Source organism: Rhipicephalus microplus, chromosome 1, assembly GCF_043290135.1.
Source record: "Rhipicephalus microplus isolate Deutch F79 chromosome 1, USDA_Rmic, whole genome shotgun sequence".
Classification (NCBI taxonomy): domain Eukaryota; kingdom Metazoa; phylum Arthropoda; class Arachnida; order Ixodida; family Ixodidae; genus Rhipicephalus; species Rhipicephalus microplus.
This window is the reverse complement of record NC_134700.1, coordinates 246712859-246729620: the sequence shown is the minus strand read 5'-3', so window position 1 is coordinate 246729620 and position 16762 is coordinate 246712859. Positions and strand designations below refer to the sequence as shown.

General features: G+C 43.4%; 1 protein-coding gene across 1 annotated transcript in view; it reads left to right on the top strand.

Moving 5' to 3' along the window:
- The window catches only part of Nmt (N-myristoyl transferase), a 63302-nt gene extending 47036 nt beyond the window's left edge, over positions 1-16266 (top strand). The window contains exons 8-13 of the mRNA XM_037434366.2: positions 519-627; positions 797-868; positions 2433-2531; positions 7998-8165; positions 11947-12084; positions 15415-16266. Coding sequence (XP_037290263.2) covers positions 519-627; positions 797-868; positions 2433-2531; positions 7998-8165; positions 11947-12084; positions 15415-15435 — 607 coding nt within the window. The 3' untranslated portion in view covers positions 15436-16266. The remainder of the gene's footprint in view (positions 1-518; positions 628-796; positions 869-2432; positions 2532-7997; positions 8166-11946; positions 12085-15414) is intronic.
- Positions 16267-16762: the final 496 nt, after the last annotated feature.

The window sequence follows — 16762 nt, the reverse complement described above, 5'->3', positions numbered from 1 at the left end:
AACTGGGGTGCAGATTTCAAGTAAAAAACTATTTATAATGTTGTGTCATTCTCGCAGCAGTTTTGTTTGAGAGAGTTTTTTTTACTAAGTATACTGGTACCCCATAAAGTGTACGGGTAATTGACCGCTGTTGTAGCTGAGTTGGTAGAGCATGAAACGCATTTGAAAGTTGCAGCTTTGGTTATCTTCTCACGGCAAGTTATCTTTTCGTCCACTTTTATTTTTTCACATTTATATTACAATAACATACCCAATACTTTCTTTGGTGTCATTGTCTATTAGTTGTCATTATTGTGTCCAATAAGACACACTATGTGTTTAAATCTCTTGTGTTCTACATTATCCATCTTCTCTGGCATTTTTGCCATGGTAGACTATTATGACCTCTACTCTCTATAAATAAGATGTATTGCATCATCAAGTTCTTCTTGTTGCTGTTTAATTATCATTTTATAGCTTCGCTGTACTTCTTGCACAAATTGGCAATGAAATTCAAAGCTGCTCTTCTTTGTCCCCAGGTACTGGCACAGATCGCTCAACCCGCGCAAGCTAATAGACGTCCGTTTCTCTCACTTGAGCCGCAACATGACAATGCAGCGCACGCTGAAGCTCTACCGGCTACCTGAAGTAAGAAATTAGATGCTAAACCATTCAGAGCATTTTTTCGGTCACTGTTATCAGGCACCCAACACTGGCCATGTTTTGCGTCATGTAGTAATGCCTGCGGAAGCCTGCTGGATGTTTTCATGCTTGCAATCTGATGTCCTGTCTGAATTTTTTTTCCCTACTCTTTTAGAAGCCAAAGACACTTGGATTTAGACAATTACGAAAGTCAGACACGGCACAAGCACATGCTCTGCTCGAAAAGGTAAGGAAACTTGTGGAGTGCATCTCAGCTGTAAGATTTTAGCTAGTGATTATTGTTGATGCATAAGATTGCCCCCTTTAAGCTGCTCACTGCTATGTACTTTGTAAGGACCTGTAGGTTGAGAAAATGAAAACTGCGATATGAATATGTAGGGGAAATGCCAGAATGTTTTTTTTTTTTTTTGAAATGTTGATGTGGTTAAAGTTGCAGTCATAGAGCACCCAGTGTATTGCAGTTCTCAGTACCATTATCGTAAGTTTTTAAGCAAGCACCCCCTTTAATTTCACTGCCAATTTCAAATGAGTGCACCATTTTTCAAAAGCTCACCCACCATTAACATTACCACCCCCACCCCCACCCCTTTTTCACTCTGCACCCCCAGTCGCACTTGGTGCAACACTGGCCTGCTTTAAATCTCATTCAGTCCGGCTTAGCAGCCCGAGGTCTAAGCGCCTGAAATCTGTTATTTGATATTTGAAATTTGATATTTTTTCCTGCATAATGATTGCACCCAGAACTTCGTACAAGACACCCTTGACGATTTTCAGGGTCCCGTTAGCAAAACGTAGCCTTTGAGATTTGTATTTCACTATGGTACCTACAGCAACATGGTCAGCAAAAATAAAGCTTCAAGGTCTGTGTTGCTCAGAGCTGATGCATTGACTCTTCAGCGGAGGTGCTTTCATGCCATATTCCCCACAGTCTGATTCTGATACCATGGTGACATTTTTGTGAGCCACTGTAATCTGCTGTGCCAGGAACATCGAGAAGTCTTCTCAACAAGTCCACGTGCTCGCTATTCGTTTTCTGGCAGGAAAATGGCTGCCACAATCTTGTTTTGAGCCATTCCGAAAAAAAGCCCCCCCTTCACTTTGCCAGAAATTTTGATTTTCTGAGGGGGGCTTGCTTGGGATTTTACGGTAAATGCAGCTTTAATTTTGTTTATTGTACATAAATTTGGGGCCGCCAATTCAAAGCTGTCATTTTATTGCTTTCGAATTAATTTTGCACTGTAATCTCAGGGCTATAATGCACTAAGTTTTGGAATGGCAGTGAAGGAATGTGAGAAAAAGTTCAATACTTATAGGGGGAACTAAAACGGAAAAAATATGATGGGCACAAAATGACCAGTAGACTTCAACCGAATTTTTACTTCTAATAAATGGCATATGAAGTAATAACAAAAGAAAAGAAACATGTTAGAGGTTGGATAAATGAGTGGCCGCCGCATAGTTGATCATCCAGTGCCTTTAACTCTGTACGTCTTGATGTTTCGTGTAAACTGGTGTACAACAGTCACTATATTCTACCTCGGGGTGGTTTCGGAACCCTATAACTACAAGGTCAAACACATTCATTCAGTTGGTCATGTCGTAAGAAGCTAGTTCGGGCAATTATGGTGACATTCATACTAACTGTCTTGCCTTTGGCTTATTTTCTGGCATGTTAGCGCACTCTCATCAGCACTAAAATTATTGTTTATTCTGAAGTACGGCAGCAAAGTTCGAGTTTTCTTTTTTTTTTGCCTTGGTTTTTGTTTATTGTAAATTATTTTCCCTGCCAGTACCTGGAGAAGTTTGACCTTGCCCCTGTGTTCAGCAAGGATGAATTCAGGCACTGGTTCCTGCCACGCCCTGATATTGTGGACAGCTATGTTGTAGAGGTGAGAAACATTTTTAGATGTGAATAACATAGTGCAACTTGCTGCTTAAGCTGTCAAAAGCCATTTAATTTGACTTCACATACTTGGCTAGACTGTATTTACGCGATGGCATGAAAGAGCTCGTTTTTCAGACATGTTCGTGTCATCGTCATTGGTCAAGAGCGAAAAATCATCATCTTGTGCATGATCGCAAAATTTTGAAAGATGTAAATAAAATAATGAAATTTTCGGGTCCGAGTGAGGGTCAAAGTCGGGCTGTTTGAGTGGCAAGCTAGTGTATTACCACACAGCCAGCGCTTCATTCCCAGAAATTGGGGGACATCAGGACGTGGCGCCATCTCTCGGCAGCAGGAATGGCAGCCTGCCATAACTGAATGGGAAACAGATGAGAAAAATCATATCTCTCTAAAAAAGCTAGTTATCAAAGCGACTCTGGGTTATATGTAGCAGATACCCACTGGTACAGTTTGTGTAAAAATGCATTGTCGCACTACAAGGTGTGTGGCTTCCTAGGACAATTGAACACTGGCCATAGAAACACATGGGACCCTATTGTTAAATATTAAACACTCTAGAAAGCCATGTGGTTTATAGTGCCGCACTGTAACATTGCCAGACTGTTCAAATGCCGTATTTACTCGCATAATAGGCACACTCGCATAATAAGCACATTGCCACTTTCGTTGCAAGAAATCAGATTTTCAATACAGTTGAACCCACTTATAATGAACCAGAGCATGACGGGGCATCTGTTCGCTGTATCCCGAAGTTTGTAGTAAATGAAACACAGCTTTAAAAAAAAGTTGCGAGTGAAAACACAAACTTTTTTGCTCCAAAAAGTCAGTGATGCACGTGTTTCGAAGAGCAGAAGTGATAAGGGCGGTCTTGAGTTCATTTAAAACGGCAGGATGCTCGTTAGCTGCATGAGGCACTGGCTCCAAAGTTTCGTCGTTCTCGCCATCCGATTCCTCCAAATCGCTCTCGCCACGTACTTCATTCACAATGTCCCAATCCGTGCACAGTTCCGCAGTGTCGGCATCATCATCGGCCGTAATTAAATCATCGCAACAGATGTCCCACACGCTCTCCCAGGTCGGAGTCGACGACGCGCTGCACAAATCGCCGCCTCAGTTCGGAAGCTTCAGGCTCGGCATCGGGCCCGACGTCGACGAAGTCGGCCTCGCGAAAGCAGTTTCGCGCGCATGTAGTCGTCACCGCCGGCCACGAAATATTCACGATCTCCACAGCTGATTACCGGGACGCCCAGAGCGGCAAGTTGGCTGCCAGGTGGTCAACAGCTATGAGCAAGCGCTCCGCAACGCGGCACCTAACGCTGAACACCGGGACGCCCAGAGCGGCAAGTTGGCTGCCAGGTGGTCAACAGCTATGAGCAAGCGCTCTGCAACGCGGCTCCTAACGCGCGGATTACGCTCAGGCCAAGTGGTCACACTTTTGACATTTCGTTGAGCGGCAGGAAAAAGCGTGCTAGTCCTCCCGTCGGCCATCATGACCACACACGCTCACCAAGAGCGAGCAAGACTCGTACACGCGACACACATGCCAGAATGCGTGGAACAGCTCTGAGCCCGTTTCCAGTCAGAAAACAAAACTAATTCGAGCCAGCGTGGCGGGCGTCGCAGAGCGGTGGAGGCGGGCGAAGCGTTTGTGATCAAGAGAGGAGAGCAGACTTGCGAGAGAAGGGCAAGGAGTTGCAATAAAGAGAGGGGAGCATGCTGCAGGAGGGCGACCTTGAAAACCAAATCGCACGGGTAGGAGGCAGGTTCGGTAGCTTGCTTGAAAGGTCCGCAAAATTTGCACGTTGAAAAACTTGGAAAGAGTGCCTGCGTGCGCAGAAGTCAAAGCAAGGCCGCCTGGATCGGTGCGCGCGGTGGTCCTAGAAGAATCAGCAGCCATAGTCAAAAAATCGTTTTGTTGCGCCGGCGGGTTTACGTGGCCTCACGAGCTTCGATATATTGCGATTCGTTTCGCGCAAATTAACAGCCGTTTTCACGTTTCCGCCCGCGCGCAGAAGACATGCTGAGTTGAGTGCGAAGCGAGCGAGAACAAGTCCTAAACATAAACGAATCGCAAATTATCAGAGCCGGTGGGGTATCGCATGCGCGTGCACTAGACGCAGACTATCGGATACAGTCCGTGGCCGACGATGTTGGCAAATGGTCTGGTCACTCCAGGCTGGCGACGCCAACGACGGTATCAGCGATCAAAAACAGGGTAGATGGCGGACCGGTTTTCGAAAGATTGGTGGCAGTGTGAAAACACGGGCCTCGTCTGCCGATGCGGGGTGCTCAGAGTGGGGGGGGGGGGGGGGGGGACAAAGGACGGAGGGGTGCGTAACAAAAAGCAGTTGGGGCATGGAGGAAGGAAACAACTTTCCTTCCTCTATGGGTTGGGGAAAGAGGCAACTAGAGGGTCGTGGAGGCAGGGTTGGCATTGTTTAACAACAGAATGTATGGACACCTCGTCGATGCCTGATCGGTGGTTGAAATTGGTTTCCCGGCAAGTCGGCAGACCGCTGACTCCGTTCGCTGTAACCGAAAAGCGGCGCTCGGAGACGTTCGTTGTAAGTGTAATTTTGTGCCATTGAACCAATGTATATTTTCACGGTCACGTTCGTTTCACGTATTGTTCGTTTTAAGTGGGGCCATTATATGTGGGCTCGACTGTATTTTCACGCATAACAGGGGCACCTCGAACTTGGCCGTGGTCAGTAGTTCTGTACCGTGATGCCCTCTTATGTTAACTGAAGCGAGGAAAAAAAATCGCTGCATTTCATGCTGCTTGAAGATAATTATGGGGCGAAGCTTTCGGAGGTGATTATTGTGACTAAAGTTGAGATAGTACTGAGACTGATTGTGGTTGTGATACTTACATACTTTTTTTTTTCAAAGAGATAGTGCTGAGACCAATTGCGATATAGCGGTGATTCTTCTTTATAGCTGATATGAGGTTCCGAGTTCCGGGTTACGTTTTGAATTCATAATCACAGCTTCATTAGCTATCGTCTCTGATGTAGAATTTTCTTGTCGGTGTTGCCGCCTTGCATCCGCTTCAAGTTGTCTCAACTGCGCGTCAGCTTGGCGTTTTTCCCGCTTAGCCTTTGCTTCCATAGCCCTAGTCTGTGGTGTAGAACTTTGTTGTTGTTGTCGCCGCTTTGCATCCGCTTCCTTCTCTTTTGTCTCCGCGGTAGCTTCCCGTCGACGGCGACGCTGATACTCAGCACGTCGCGCTTTCCTGCATTCGTCTTCGTCCATATAAGAGAAGAGAATGTGTGGTATGGAACGTGGTTATTTATATATAGCGTTGACAGCAGCGCCATCACATCTACAATTAACAACAGCGCCCTCTGTTGCTTATAAATTGAAGGCTACATGGTGTTATGGACAGACGGGAGACGGCGGACATCGTGAGGTCTTAAGGAGCTTCGCCCCTAAAAAAATAAAAGAAAAAAAGACTGAGGAAGCGCTGTGCCAGCCCTGCGGCTCGACGAGTGAGGAAGAAGGGCGGTTGCTTAAATGTTGAAATAACCTTTGCACCGGCACTGGCGTGGCTCTGGCCACTAACTCGGGCAAACACGCTCCGCATGGAGCGTGCGGTTACGTCGTAGTCAAGTGTGCATGAAGTTTCCAGTCGAAATAAGCATCGTCGCTATCGCGTTTGCTACTTCGTCTGCAAATTTAAAGAGACTGACAACTGCCCAGAACGGGAAATGAGATGACTGCACGGATGGAAAGATTAGTGGCTCATAGTGACTCAAACCAACCCTGTTTTTTTCGTGAAATGGAGTTATATTTTTTTCATTTATAGTTGCAAAAATAGCCTGTGGTGCCACCTGGTGTCAGAAACTTCAATTATCCTATGTGCCCTGTCATGTGACTATAAACTAGTGTATGCAGTCAATAACTTTCCTGTTCGTATCTAATATTGTTTGCTTCTTTATGGAAAAAATCTTACTTCATAAATATGTACATGTAGGCCTGCATTAGTAGTACGCATTAAAGTAGCGCTGCCTTCGTATGACGTAATGATCCCATGTTCGTCAGCGCATTTTGAGCAACCTTTCTGCGTGCTCATGAAACCGTGCACACAGTTTCCAGTTCGCTGAGATTTTGGAGCGACATGGTTTTTCTATTTACAATTTGTCTGATAAATGACGTGTACTGCTAGCAGTGATGGAAGTGCTGCTCCAATTGCTCCAAACTGCTTCAAAAGAGAAATGCTATTTCATGCTGCTCCGAAGTGCAATATTTGCTAGTAACTGCTTCAAACCTGCTCCAAAATGGTGTTGGCAAACTAAAAAGCATGAAGTTGAACCATGGGACCATCCCGTGAGCCTAAGCGAAACCAAAAGCAAGCTTTATACACTATCATCCTGGTACGGTACTCAGTGGCATAAATCCAGAAAAACCTCAAGGAGTGACGCATATCAGGCCATGGTGTCCGATTCATACATTTATATGGGTTGTATTTATATTTATATGAGAATTAAAGCATCCTTTCAAATAAAATTTAAAAAAAAAACGAGCATAGGGTCCGAGCTCGAGCAATTGCATTGTTGTATTCAGACTTTTTTTTTTTTTCACCTTTTTTCGATTTCCATAGGTCACACAGTGGAGAGGCATTTAACACAGACACGCAGTAAAAGCTAAAAAGCCTTTTAAAAAGTTTATTGTGCTATACTTAACTGTTAACTCAATTTTAATATGTGATAAAGCTAAATCTGTGCTAAGAGTGGGACACTAGCAATGTGCTAAAAAGTGAGACACTAGCAATAGGTCCCCCCCCCCCTCCCATGACTTAAGCCAACTATACTGCTTGTATACTAGCATATGGCATGTTTAAAAATAAAAATAAATATTTATTAGATGCTAAAGTGATGTTTTAGACTTCAGGAGTTGTTAGGAACATGCATCTGCTCCGAAAACGCCAATAACAACCCTTAGCTATACCATTTTTTTGTGCTCCAAAGCACCATTTTTTCTGCTCCAGAATCTGCCCCAAAAAGCAAAATGTCACTTTTATCACTGTGCTGGTCAGCACAGCCGTGCATATGGGCTGTGACATTTTCGGTGTCTTGTCACACGTTGACGACTGCTGCGCACACGTCATGCTATTCACCAGGCAGGGAACAGAGACAAAATGTATGATTGCGTCACAGGTGTGCTGCACATTTGGATAGTAATGACAGAAATATATGAGTGTAGCACTAGACCTATAGGCCTTTTACAGTCTACACACCACCACAAGTGCACAGTCGTTGATCACCTTTTGAATTGGCAGAAAACACATGTAGAAGCCACGGCTGGCAACTCTAGCAGTGATGTCTTCAGAGACACTGGGGAACTGTTATTATTTATATTTAAAAAGGAAAAAAAAGCTGCACGCTAACGTAAATTATTTTTGGGGTGGTACTCTGTTGGTATAATGGTCATGCCTGGCCTTTCACAGGGGGAGAACCAGACGCTGACAGACTTTGTGAGTTTCTACTCTCTACCATCCACGGTGATGCACCATGCTGTACATAAGGTGCTGCGGGCAGCCTATGCTTTCTACAGTGTAGCCACCTCTGTTCCCTTGGTGGACCTCATGCAGGACGCCCTAATCATCACCAAGAATGTGAGTATTCGCTCATTGATTTTCACTTGTGGTCCTCTCGATTCAGAGCAGGTGGGGCGCTACGGTTACATTGAATAAATGTCACAAATGGTTTAGTTCAGTCACATTGATGCAGTCATCAAAGACAGGTCGACAAAAGGGCAAAGAGCTGCACCAGCGTGGAGTATCCCCTCTCCCCCCTCTTTTTCTTCTTTGTGCCAGTTGTTTTGTATGACATTGTGCATTGGCAGGTACTGTTCCAACCAGTGTCCCCAATTCAATTACATAGTGTTCGAAATTGCATGGGGTATAGTGACTCAGCACTACACCCTGTGCTGAGTCACTTGAACTTAAAAGAAGAATGCTACACAGACAGCCATTCATCAAGGCAGGAAGTCTCAAGATGTATTTTCGGTGTTTCTGAGAAGAGAAACAATATAAGTCATTACCAAGTTGTTTATTGCAGTCATGGGGGGGGGGGGGTTCGCTTGATCGTGGAGCAAAATTCAAGATGGTGTTGGAAGGACCACTAATAATAGTAAATACAGACCTGTACGTCCAATGAAATGTTTTATTGAGTACGCATGCACTCACTGTTTCCAAAATAACGAATTAAACAGTGAAAATGCCAGTAGGGGATGGAGGAGTGCGCTTGCTCAGGTAGGATTTGTACTAGGGTTGTGCGAATAGTGAATTTAAGGTTCGTATCGAATAGTTATAATAATTTATAATCTAATATAATATAATTATCTATAATTATAATCTAATATAATCTAATGATTCCTAATTGAATTCGAGTAGAGTACCTACATCGTCATACAAAAAAATGGGAATATTTATCATGACCTAACTAACCTACACAATATTTTTTTAATATTGAAATAAGGCTTACATGCAAGTAAGTGCATTCTCTTTTTTTTTCCTTCCAAAGGAAGTTGAAACAACTTTGATAAGTAGCAGGATTTCACTTTCAGTAGGATGATACTTGTAAAACATAAGTGATACCTGTAAAATGTCACAGTAAGTGATACCTGTAAAATACGTAACATTATTCGTTACAGTTAGAGTGTATAAGTCAGCAAAACAAGCTATTAAATTTTTAAAAATGATCAATCGATTTGAGGATATGTTTATTTAAAGGGTCTTTCAACAGCTTTTCAAGTAGCCATGTAATGGATTCACTAAAGAAGCTTATTGCCTCACGAATTAATCGTTGCCAAAACTTTTAGAATCTGTCCAGTATGAGTGGAGTTTTGCGATTTGCCACATGCTGCAATTGCATTCTCTCTTCTTCTCCCGACGAAAGCGCTTGAAGCAAAGCCGGGAGAGATGGCATGGGGAAACAAAATAAGTCACATGCGCACCAAGACCTTGAGCATTCTTTCTCTTTTCTTTTTTTTTTTTTTTTTTTTGAATACGTGGCTTTTCAGTGCAATCTCGCTTGATTACTGGGGTGCCGCGGCCACCTGCGGTGCCTCAGTAACGACCGAGCACCGCATTCTCAAATCTGCCAATTACTGGTACAATGGCCGTGAGAAGTGATTTTTGACATTGTGGCGGCATTTGCTGAGAGAAGAGAGCAATTTTATCAGACTTTAAGAATTTATTGTGAATCCTAGGTCATGTGCTGTGCTATAATGTTTAGTTCATGTGTTCTCGGTAGCCTCTACTGTCGATCATCGGCAGCGTTTGCTGGCTATGCTCAATAAGTGTTGCAGGGCCCCTTTAAATTTGAAGTGTGGCTTCGCGGCAGAGCAAACTTCTCCTGGATCGATGTTTTCACGGCTTAGCACAGACATACTGCAGTGACACTATCTTTACTTGGGGTTACATGCGGTCTAGTATACACCTATTCGTTCATGTCGAATACTTTGAAATATTCGATAATTTGAATTCAAATACTCTACTATTTGTTCGAATATTCGAAGCATTATTCGAACCAGTCTAGTTTGTACAGTATGTACTTTGCCAAGAGGCTAGTGAGCAATTCGGAGTTGTTTGAAAACAAAATAGATGGTGCTCTGCTTGGTGTATTGTACCTAGCAGGGCACACAGCACCTAACATTGCACCTAGCACTGAGCACAGCATGTGTTTTGGAACATGTGTTTTCAGCGTTTTTCGGTATGTCGCTTATTCACGACACCCAGCAATAAAGCATTAAGCTATTCCTAATGCTTCTGCTTCATGTGTAGGATTTTTGCACCTCACTTCTTTAAGATATCTACACTATATGAAACTGGGATTTTTTTTACTGTGTAGAATTTTTTGCAGATGTTTGTGTAGTGTGTATGATGGGCTAAAGTGCTACTGGCTTCGCTAATAGTGGAATTTTGCAATTGTCAACACAGTTTTTCGGCTCTGTCAGCATGCTTGAACAATCACTAGCAGGGGTTTGCATCATTTACTCTTCCATAATCGGTGAATTAGCTGTGGATGTCCTGGGAGAATGCGTAGTAGTAAAAAAAAATCTGAAGCCACTAGAGCCAGTATTATAACGGAACTTCTGTTCATAGCATTGTTAGCTTGCTATCCTTTATCATTAGTTGGGAAGTAGAATGAATGTGCATGTAAAGTGAGATGAGTTGAAATATACTCAGGAAGAGGGATGTTCGGTAGAATAAGTAGTGTATATGGGCATTGTTGCATTCTTCAAAGTAGTGGAGCTAGTAGAAACGGGGGAAAAACACCTTCACACATAACCAGATGTCATTCCACTGAGCTTGGTTTCCATATGAGAAGAAAAGGAGTGTCATTCTTTTTTAACCTTTAATGACGCTTCCTCATTTTTATCTTGAGAAATTTTGTCGTAACTTGTGTTGGAAACTAAAGCTTTAAACCGAGGTGTCCTAGCTTAGTCGCTTCATATTGAATAAACTCTGTAACTCAGTGTCACATACTAAGTATTTTTTTTTTTTTTTCAATGTTATCTTCTGCCGCCTCATGAAAGTCCAACTAGTAGAAGCTTGCTGTTCCAACAATATTAAAGTACATTGAAGAATCTGAATGTCAAACATAACTTCGAATTGTTCACACAGAATTTTTCCTCCTTATTTTGCCTGTGTGACCTAATCATAAGCCGCAGGCTGAATGCGGTCAGAGATAGCTATCACACGTCGTTACAGAGAGTGGGTGCAAGAGGCCCTCCATGACATTGCCTTCAATAAGATATTATGATTGTGTGTATTGTAGTCTCTTCTGGCTCTTTGTGACCAGTTTAAATGGATAGTTAAAAATGATGCAATGTGTGAATGAAATGAGCTGTGTGAATATCAGTCGTTGTATTAATTGCATGCTAAAATTTAGTGATACTGCGGTTTGCTCATGGTTGAATATGAGCACCGTTTAACTTCAAGTGGTGATGTTCACACCGATTACTGCATGAAAACAACCCATGAATGACATCTACTCCAGTGTTTAGCACATGAATATTGTCTTTATGGCAAGCATATCTACAGTAATCACATCTACACTTATGCCAAATGAAAAGAAAGTGATCACAGTGAAACACCCAAAAGCTACAAACCAGAAAATGTACAGATAGATGCCTTTGGCTTTGGTATTGCGATAGTGTCTGAAAATGGGAACACTATGGATGTATGTGTTATTGCAAGTGTTTTTGCCCGTCCAGAATGATTACTTGAGATAAGAGCGCGATACGTAGACGCGGACAGGATAGACCAACTGAAAGTTTAATCGGAAAGCTATGAAATATATACTGACAGATGAAACATTTCGTATTGCGCTCTTATTTCAAATAGTCATGAATCAACTCTCCCAATCAACCATTTTCACTACTTACAGAATGGCTATGATGTTTTCAATGCCCTGGACTTAATGGACAACAAGGAGTTCCTGGAAAAGCTAAAGTTTGGCATTGGAGACGGGAACCTGCAGTACTACCTGTACAACTGGAGGTGCCCGGAGATGGCTCCCAATAAAGTAAGGCCCATGCATATGCTCAGAAATCTATATAACATGTCCAATTGTTACCATCGCGCACTTACTACCGTATTTACACGATTGTAAGACGACTCGAATGTAAGACGACCCCCCCAAAATCGCATCTCAAAAAAAAAAAAAAAAGAACCTACGCGACCTACGCGACCAACAACGATCGATCGCGTAGGTCAGTCACGTAGGCCGCAAGCTTCGCCTCTAGATCCGGAAAGCGACCAGACTTCGGCCCGCGAAAGCCACGGCGCTTGGAGTGTACGAGAAAATTTCCTCGCGCTGAAGCTGCCACTTCCGCACCACACATTCACCGATTCCGAACTTTCGTCCTCATGTCACGGCACTCATGTCAGACAGAAGTGACTCGAGAGAGCCGGTCGTGGACACAAGCGACAGGAGCACGCGGCGACGCGCCCACTTAGAAAATTGTATCACAAAGAGGAGCTCTTCCGTCAACTACCAATACCCTCCTACGGCGGCTCTTCCATCGATTACCGGTGCTCCCTCAAGAGCCGTGCGCTCGTCATAAAGGCACTCGTAATGCGCGCAGTAGATGCTAAAAAAAGAAAAGCTTTTGTATAAGCACGCGGAAAACTATGCGCTTTGGGTTGAGCGGGAAACTATACGAGATGACAATACATGGTTCGATTTCGATTCTAAGGTACATGGTTCGATTTCGATTCTAAGACGACCCCCCAACACTGGATTGTCAAATTTGAAAAAAAGGGTCGTCTTACAATCGTGTAAATATGGTAACTGCCATTTAATGCCTAATACGTACCTGCCAACTCTCCCGAAGTTCAACCTAATCTCCCGATTGTATGAACGCTATCTCGAATCTCCCAAAAGTATCCGGGGTGGCCGAGGCATGTTTCTCTCTCTCTCTCTTTTTTCTCTTAAAGATTACGAGATACGTCATCATTTCCTGACTATTTCCGTGCTGTGGAAGAACACTCACCTATACACTTCTAGCTCATTGTAACCATACCGTAGAGTACCGCTAAGTATGTATCGCACATCTGGGCGCAGGCCTGCGGCCGCGAGACGCTCTCGCTACTGTACTAAAAGAAGGCAAGGGAACATGTACCGCAACTTTTCCGTCTGTCTCTTGGCTAATGTGTTTTGTATGCTAGGCCTATGCGGCCTGCCGTAGTGTGGGAATTGCATGTTTTCCTGAGTTCATTTGGAAGGTTGATGGCTGTGTCAAAAGCAAAGAAGTACATGCAAGTGTTTATGGATTCATACACAGCTGAGTTTCCGTGCTATGTGACTTTGCGGAAAGGTGACAAGTATGGGTTCTGTACCACGTGCGCTTATGAGGTAAGCGTTTCGCACAGTGGAAAGGCCCCCCAAAAATGCACATCGCTTCACAAATGAATCGGAACTACATTCGTGCTACGTAGGAGCACGTCAGAAGTTTCTTCCGAAATAGCTGCGAAGACTGCGCAATTTATGCAAAACGTCTCTGTTCACGGGATTTATTGTGAAAAGCCGTTAACTGTTGTGATGCAGGACTGTTGTTTCAGAGAATGCTCTTGAAGTGCGAGGATGCGAAGTGGTACGGGTTGGCGGATGTACGAAAACAACTGTCATTATTGGGGAAACGGCTGAAGATGCCGAAAACAGGATGGGGAGTCTCTGCAATGCTGTGCTTTGTAGTCGCGATGGACGGAAGCTACGAAAGTGGGTTGCCAAGTCTGGGTCCCAATAATTTCTGATATGCAAAAAAAAAAAAAATTTAAAAAGCATTCCCCGCTGTAGTCGGTCTCCCAAATTTTCATGCTGCTAGTACTAATGAGCAGCAATTCAATGCTTCAGCTGGAGCTATCATTAAGACAAGGGTCTAGTAGTACTAGTAGTCTAGTACTACATCAGAGCATTTCATGGCCAACATCTCAGCTGGGCTTCTCAATTAAATCTGATAGTTTCATGAGGCTGTAGCTTTCGTTTCCCTGTTTGGTCATTTGAATTCTAATTACCTGTGTTATATCAGTGTTTTGTTTGTTCTGGTATAGTCATACTTGCCAAGTCTCCCGGATTTTCTAGGAGACTCCCACATTTTGACCATTTCCTTCGGTTGTACATATGGCTAGAAGGTCACCCGGAAATCGAAATATCTGTGCGTGACCTAGCCACATGAGCAAAAATCCAACCCAATTCGATCCAGGCTGTTTGTGAACCTATCGCTTATAGCACTATGTAAACCAATATCAGCAGTGGTGTAAACGTGCAGTAGAATGTCGGTGATACGAAAGCAGCTGATGTGAATTTGCAAAATTGCATAGCCAAATCCCAATGTGTCCAAAAGGTGAAAGCTGAGATGTTCGTAACTTTTTTTTCCTGTCGCAGCAGGTGATATGTATTTTGGTACTGATACCATCGAGCTTCGGAAGTATGCACGTGCACCAGCACAAACGCCATTGACGAAATCACGGTCGCTCTTGTGTGGCGATGGCAAAACTGAAGGAACTCCGAAAGTGTTTGCGCGTCCATCTGTCAGTCAGTCAAGGTGACACTGCTTTCCGAAAATGCTGCAGACAACTGCAGCAGATGCGATCATAAAATGTAACCAATGGAATATTTTTGAAGGCATGCGAATTGAAAACGGAACTACAGTTTTCCGCAACCACCGCGCACGATACCACGGTTGCTGTGATGTGATGATTGACAGCGACTACGAATGCCAAAAGTACAGGCTAACACAGGGGTAGATTAAAGCCAATAAAATCGTAAAGAGGGCACTAAGCATTTCAGAGTTTCTGTCAATCTGATCCGATGACTATGGTGAAGTTGATTAGTCTTCAGTTCGTCGACACTTATTGGTACGTCTTTGAGTGTCTAAGGAAGACAAAAGTGAGTTCTTTTGACGAAAATGAAGTTTTTGTGAGTACATCGTACTTTGAAAACCGATTTTGCTAGTTTCTTGCTGAAGCTAAATTTCGGGTGCTATCGGGTATTATTTTTCCCGCTTGAGATTCATATCACAGATATATTCTTCTATTGTAGTTAGGAAAGCCAACTTGCATCATTTATCAGTCAATATGAGTGTTTGGGACACTTCCCCCCCCCCCTCCTGTTTTGAATATCTCCGGGATTCAGACTCCTTGAAGTTGGCAGGTACTTATATGGATTTATCAGTTGAGCCATCTTGTGCTAACAGCAACACTGCCTGAACGCTTTAAAGCAACTGCATGCATATGCTGTTTGACAGCAGACATTCAGCAAATGTATGTGTAAGCATTCACTTGTAGACTTAACGGACATTCTTCATCATGGCAAGGCACTTATGTGTCATTTTCTTGTAACATATTTTTTCAGATTGGACTTGTTCTGCAATGACCATGTGGAGGCTAGCGCCGAGGGCACGGCAAATGCAAATACCCAAGCGCATACACCGACTGCTGTGATAGCCACGCCATGTCTTGTTGCAACTGTCTCATTTGCCCAACACCTGACTCAGTTGCCTTATCACAGCCTTCACTTCCTCCCCATTTGAATTGAGTTGTAAGACTGCATCGGAAAGTGACACCCGAATGAAAGACGGTTGCCTGCACATGCCAAGCTCTTGAGTGAACATTTCCTTGCTTTGTTTATGCACTTTGTTTAGTCACCCTTAGTGAAATGACTTGTGTGAATTAATTTCCCTCTGCTTTTTTGATCGGTTGGTGCTTTTTCCTTCTGCACTTACTCATACACTGAACGAGGTTTGGACCAGATCATTTTGTTCGGTTTCAGCTGCTCTGGAAAGAAGACGCTATCGTCCACGTTGTGAATGACTACGACCATGATTCTCTTTGTAGTGGTGCCACATGTGAGAACGGTGAAGGACACTGATGGCTCCAGCAGCATGCTCTGTTGTAATGTCTCCCTGATGTCAGGTGTTGACTGTGGGACATTCGCCAATGTTACCTATGCTGGCATTGGCTCTAGGCCCAGGCTTTTACAGAATGGAGCCTCGAACAAGAGTTCAGAAAGGGCTGCCCTCTTGTGCTCTGTGAAACTTCTTTTGCAATAGTGGTCACTGCTTTCGTTGCAATTTGATGAGTAGGTCGTGTAATACGGCCCATGTCATGATGACAGGCTGCGCTGTGTTTTTGTAACATTTCTTTTTAATGGAATGAGTTGCATGGTAGCAAGTAAATCCCTTGTTTTTAGTCTACATTAAATTAGTCACTGTAAAATATTGCTTCTTGCAGTTCGCCCATGGACAACTTGCTGTGTTTGAGGCAATGTTTTGACACCCAGGTGTCCACATAGATAGTTCTTTATGATGTCGCATTCTGAGTGTTTTTTTTTTCTTTTTTTAAGTGTACATTTGTTGAAAGTAAGCATAAGTTAATGCAGCTGATTTATTGCTTGTTAGTTTAGAGGGCACTGTGTAACTGTCACCACGTTTCCTTGCTTGCCTGAGTGATAGCACCCAGTGCGTAAATGTGCGAACATGGGGTTGTCCATGGAAGCACTGTCTAATATAATGAACTTGTATGGGGTTGAGAAAGAGAAGAAAACTTTTTATCTTGAAGAGCACTTGTCGTATCTTCCATGTACAGGTGCTTGCAACAATCTAAACATGTCTTTGGTACTGAATGCAACACCTAATTGGAGGCGACAACTAAGCAAATATCAATAAAACCACCTGTGAACTTGCAATTGTGTTGACTTCATG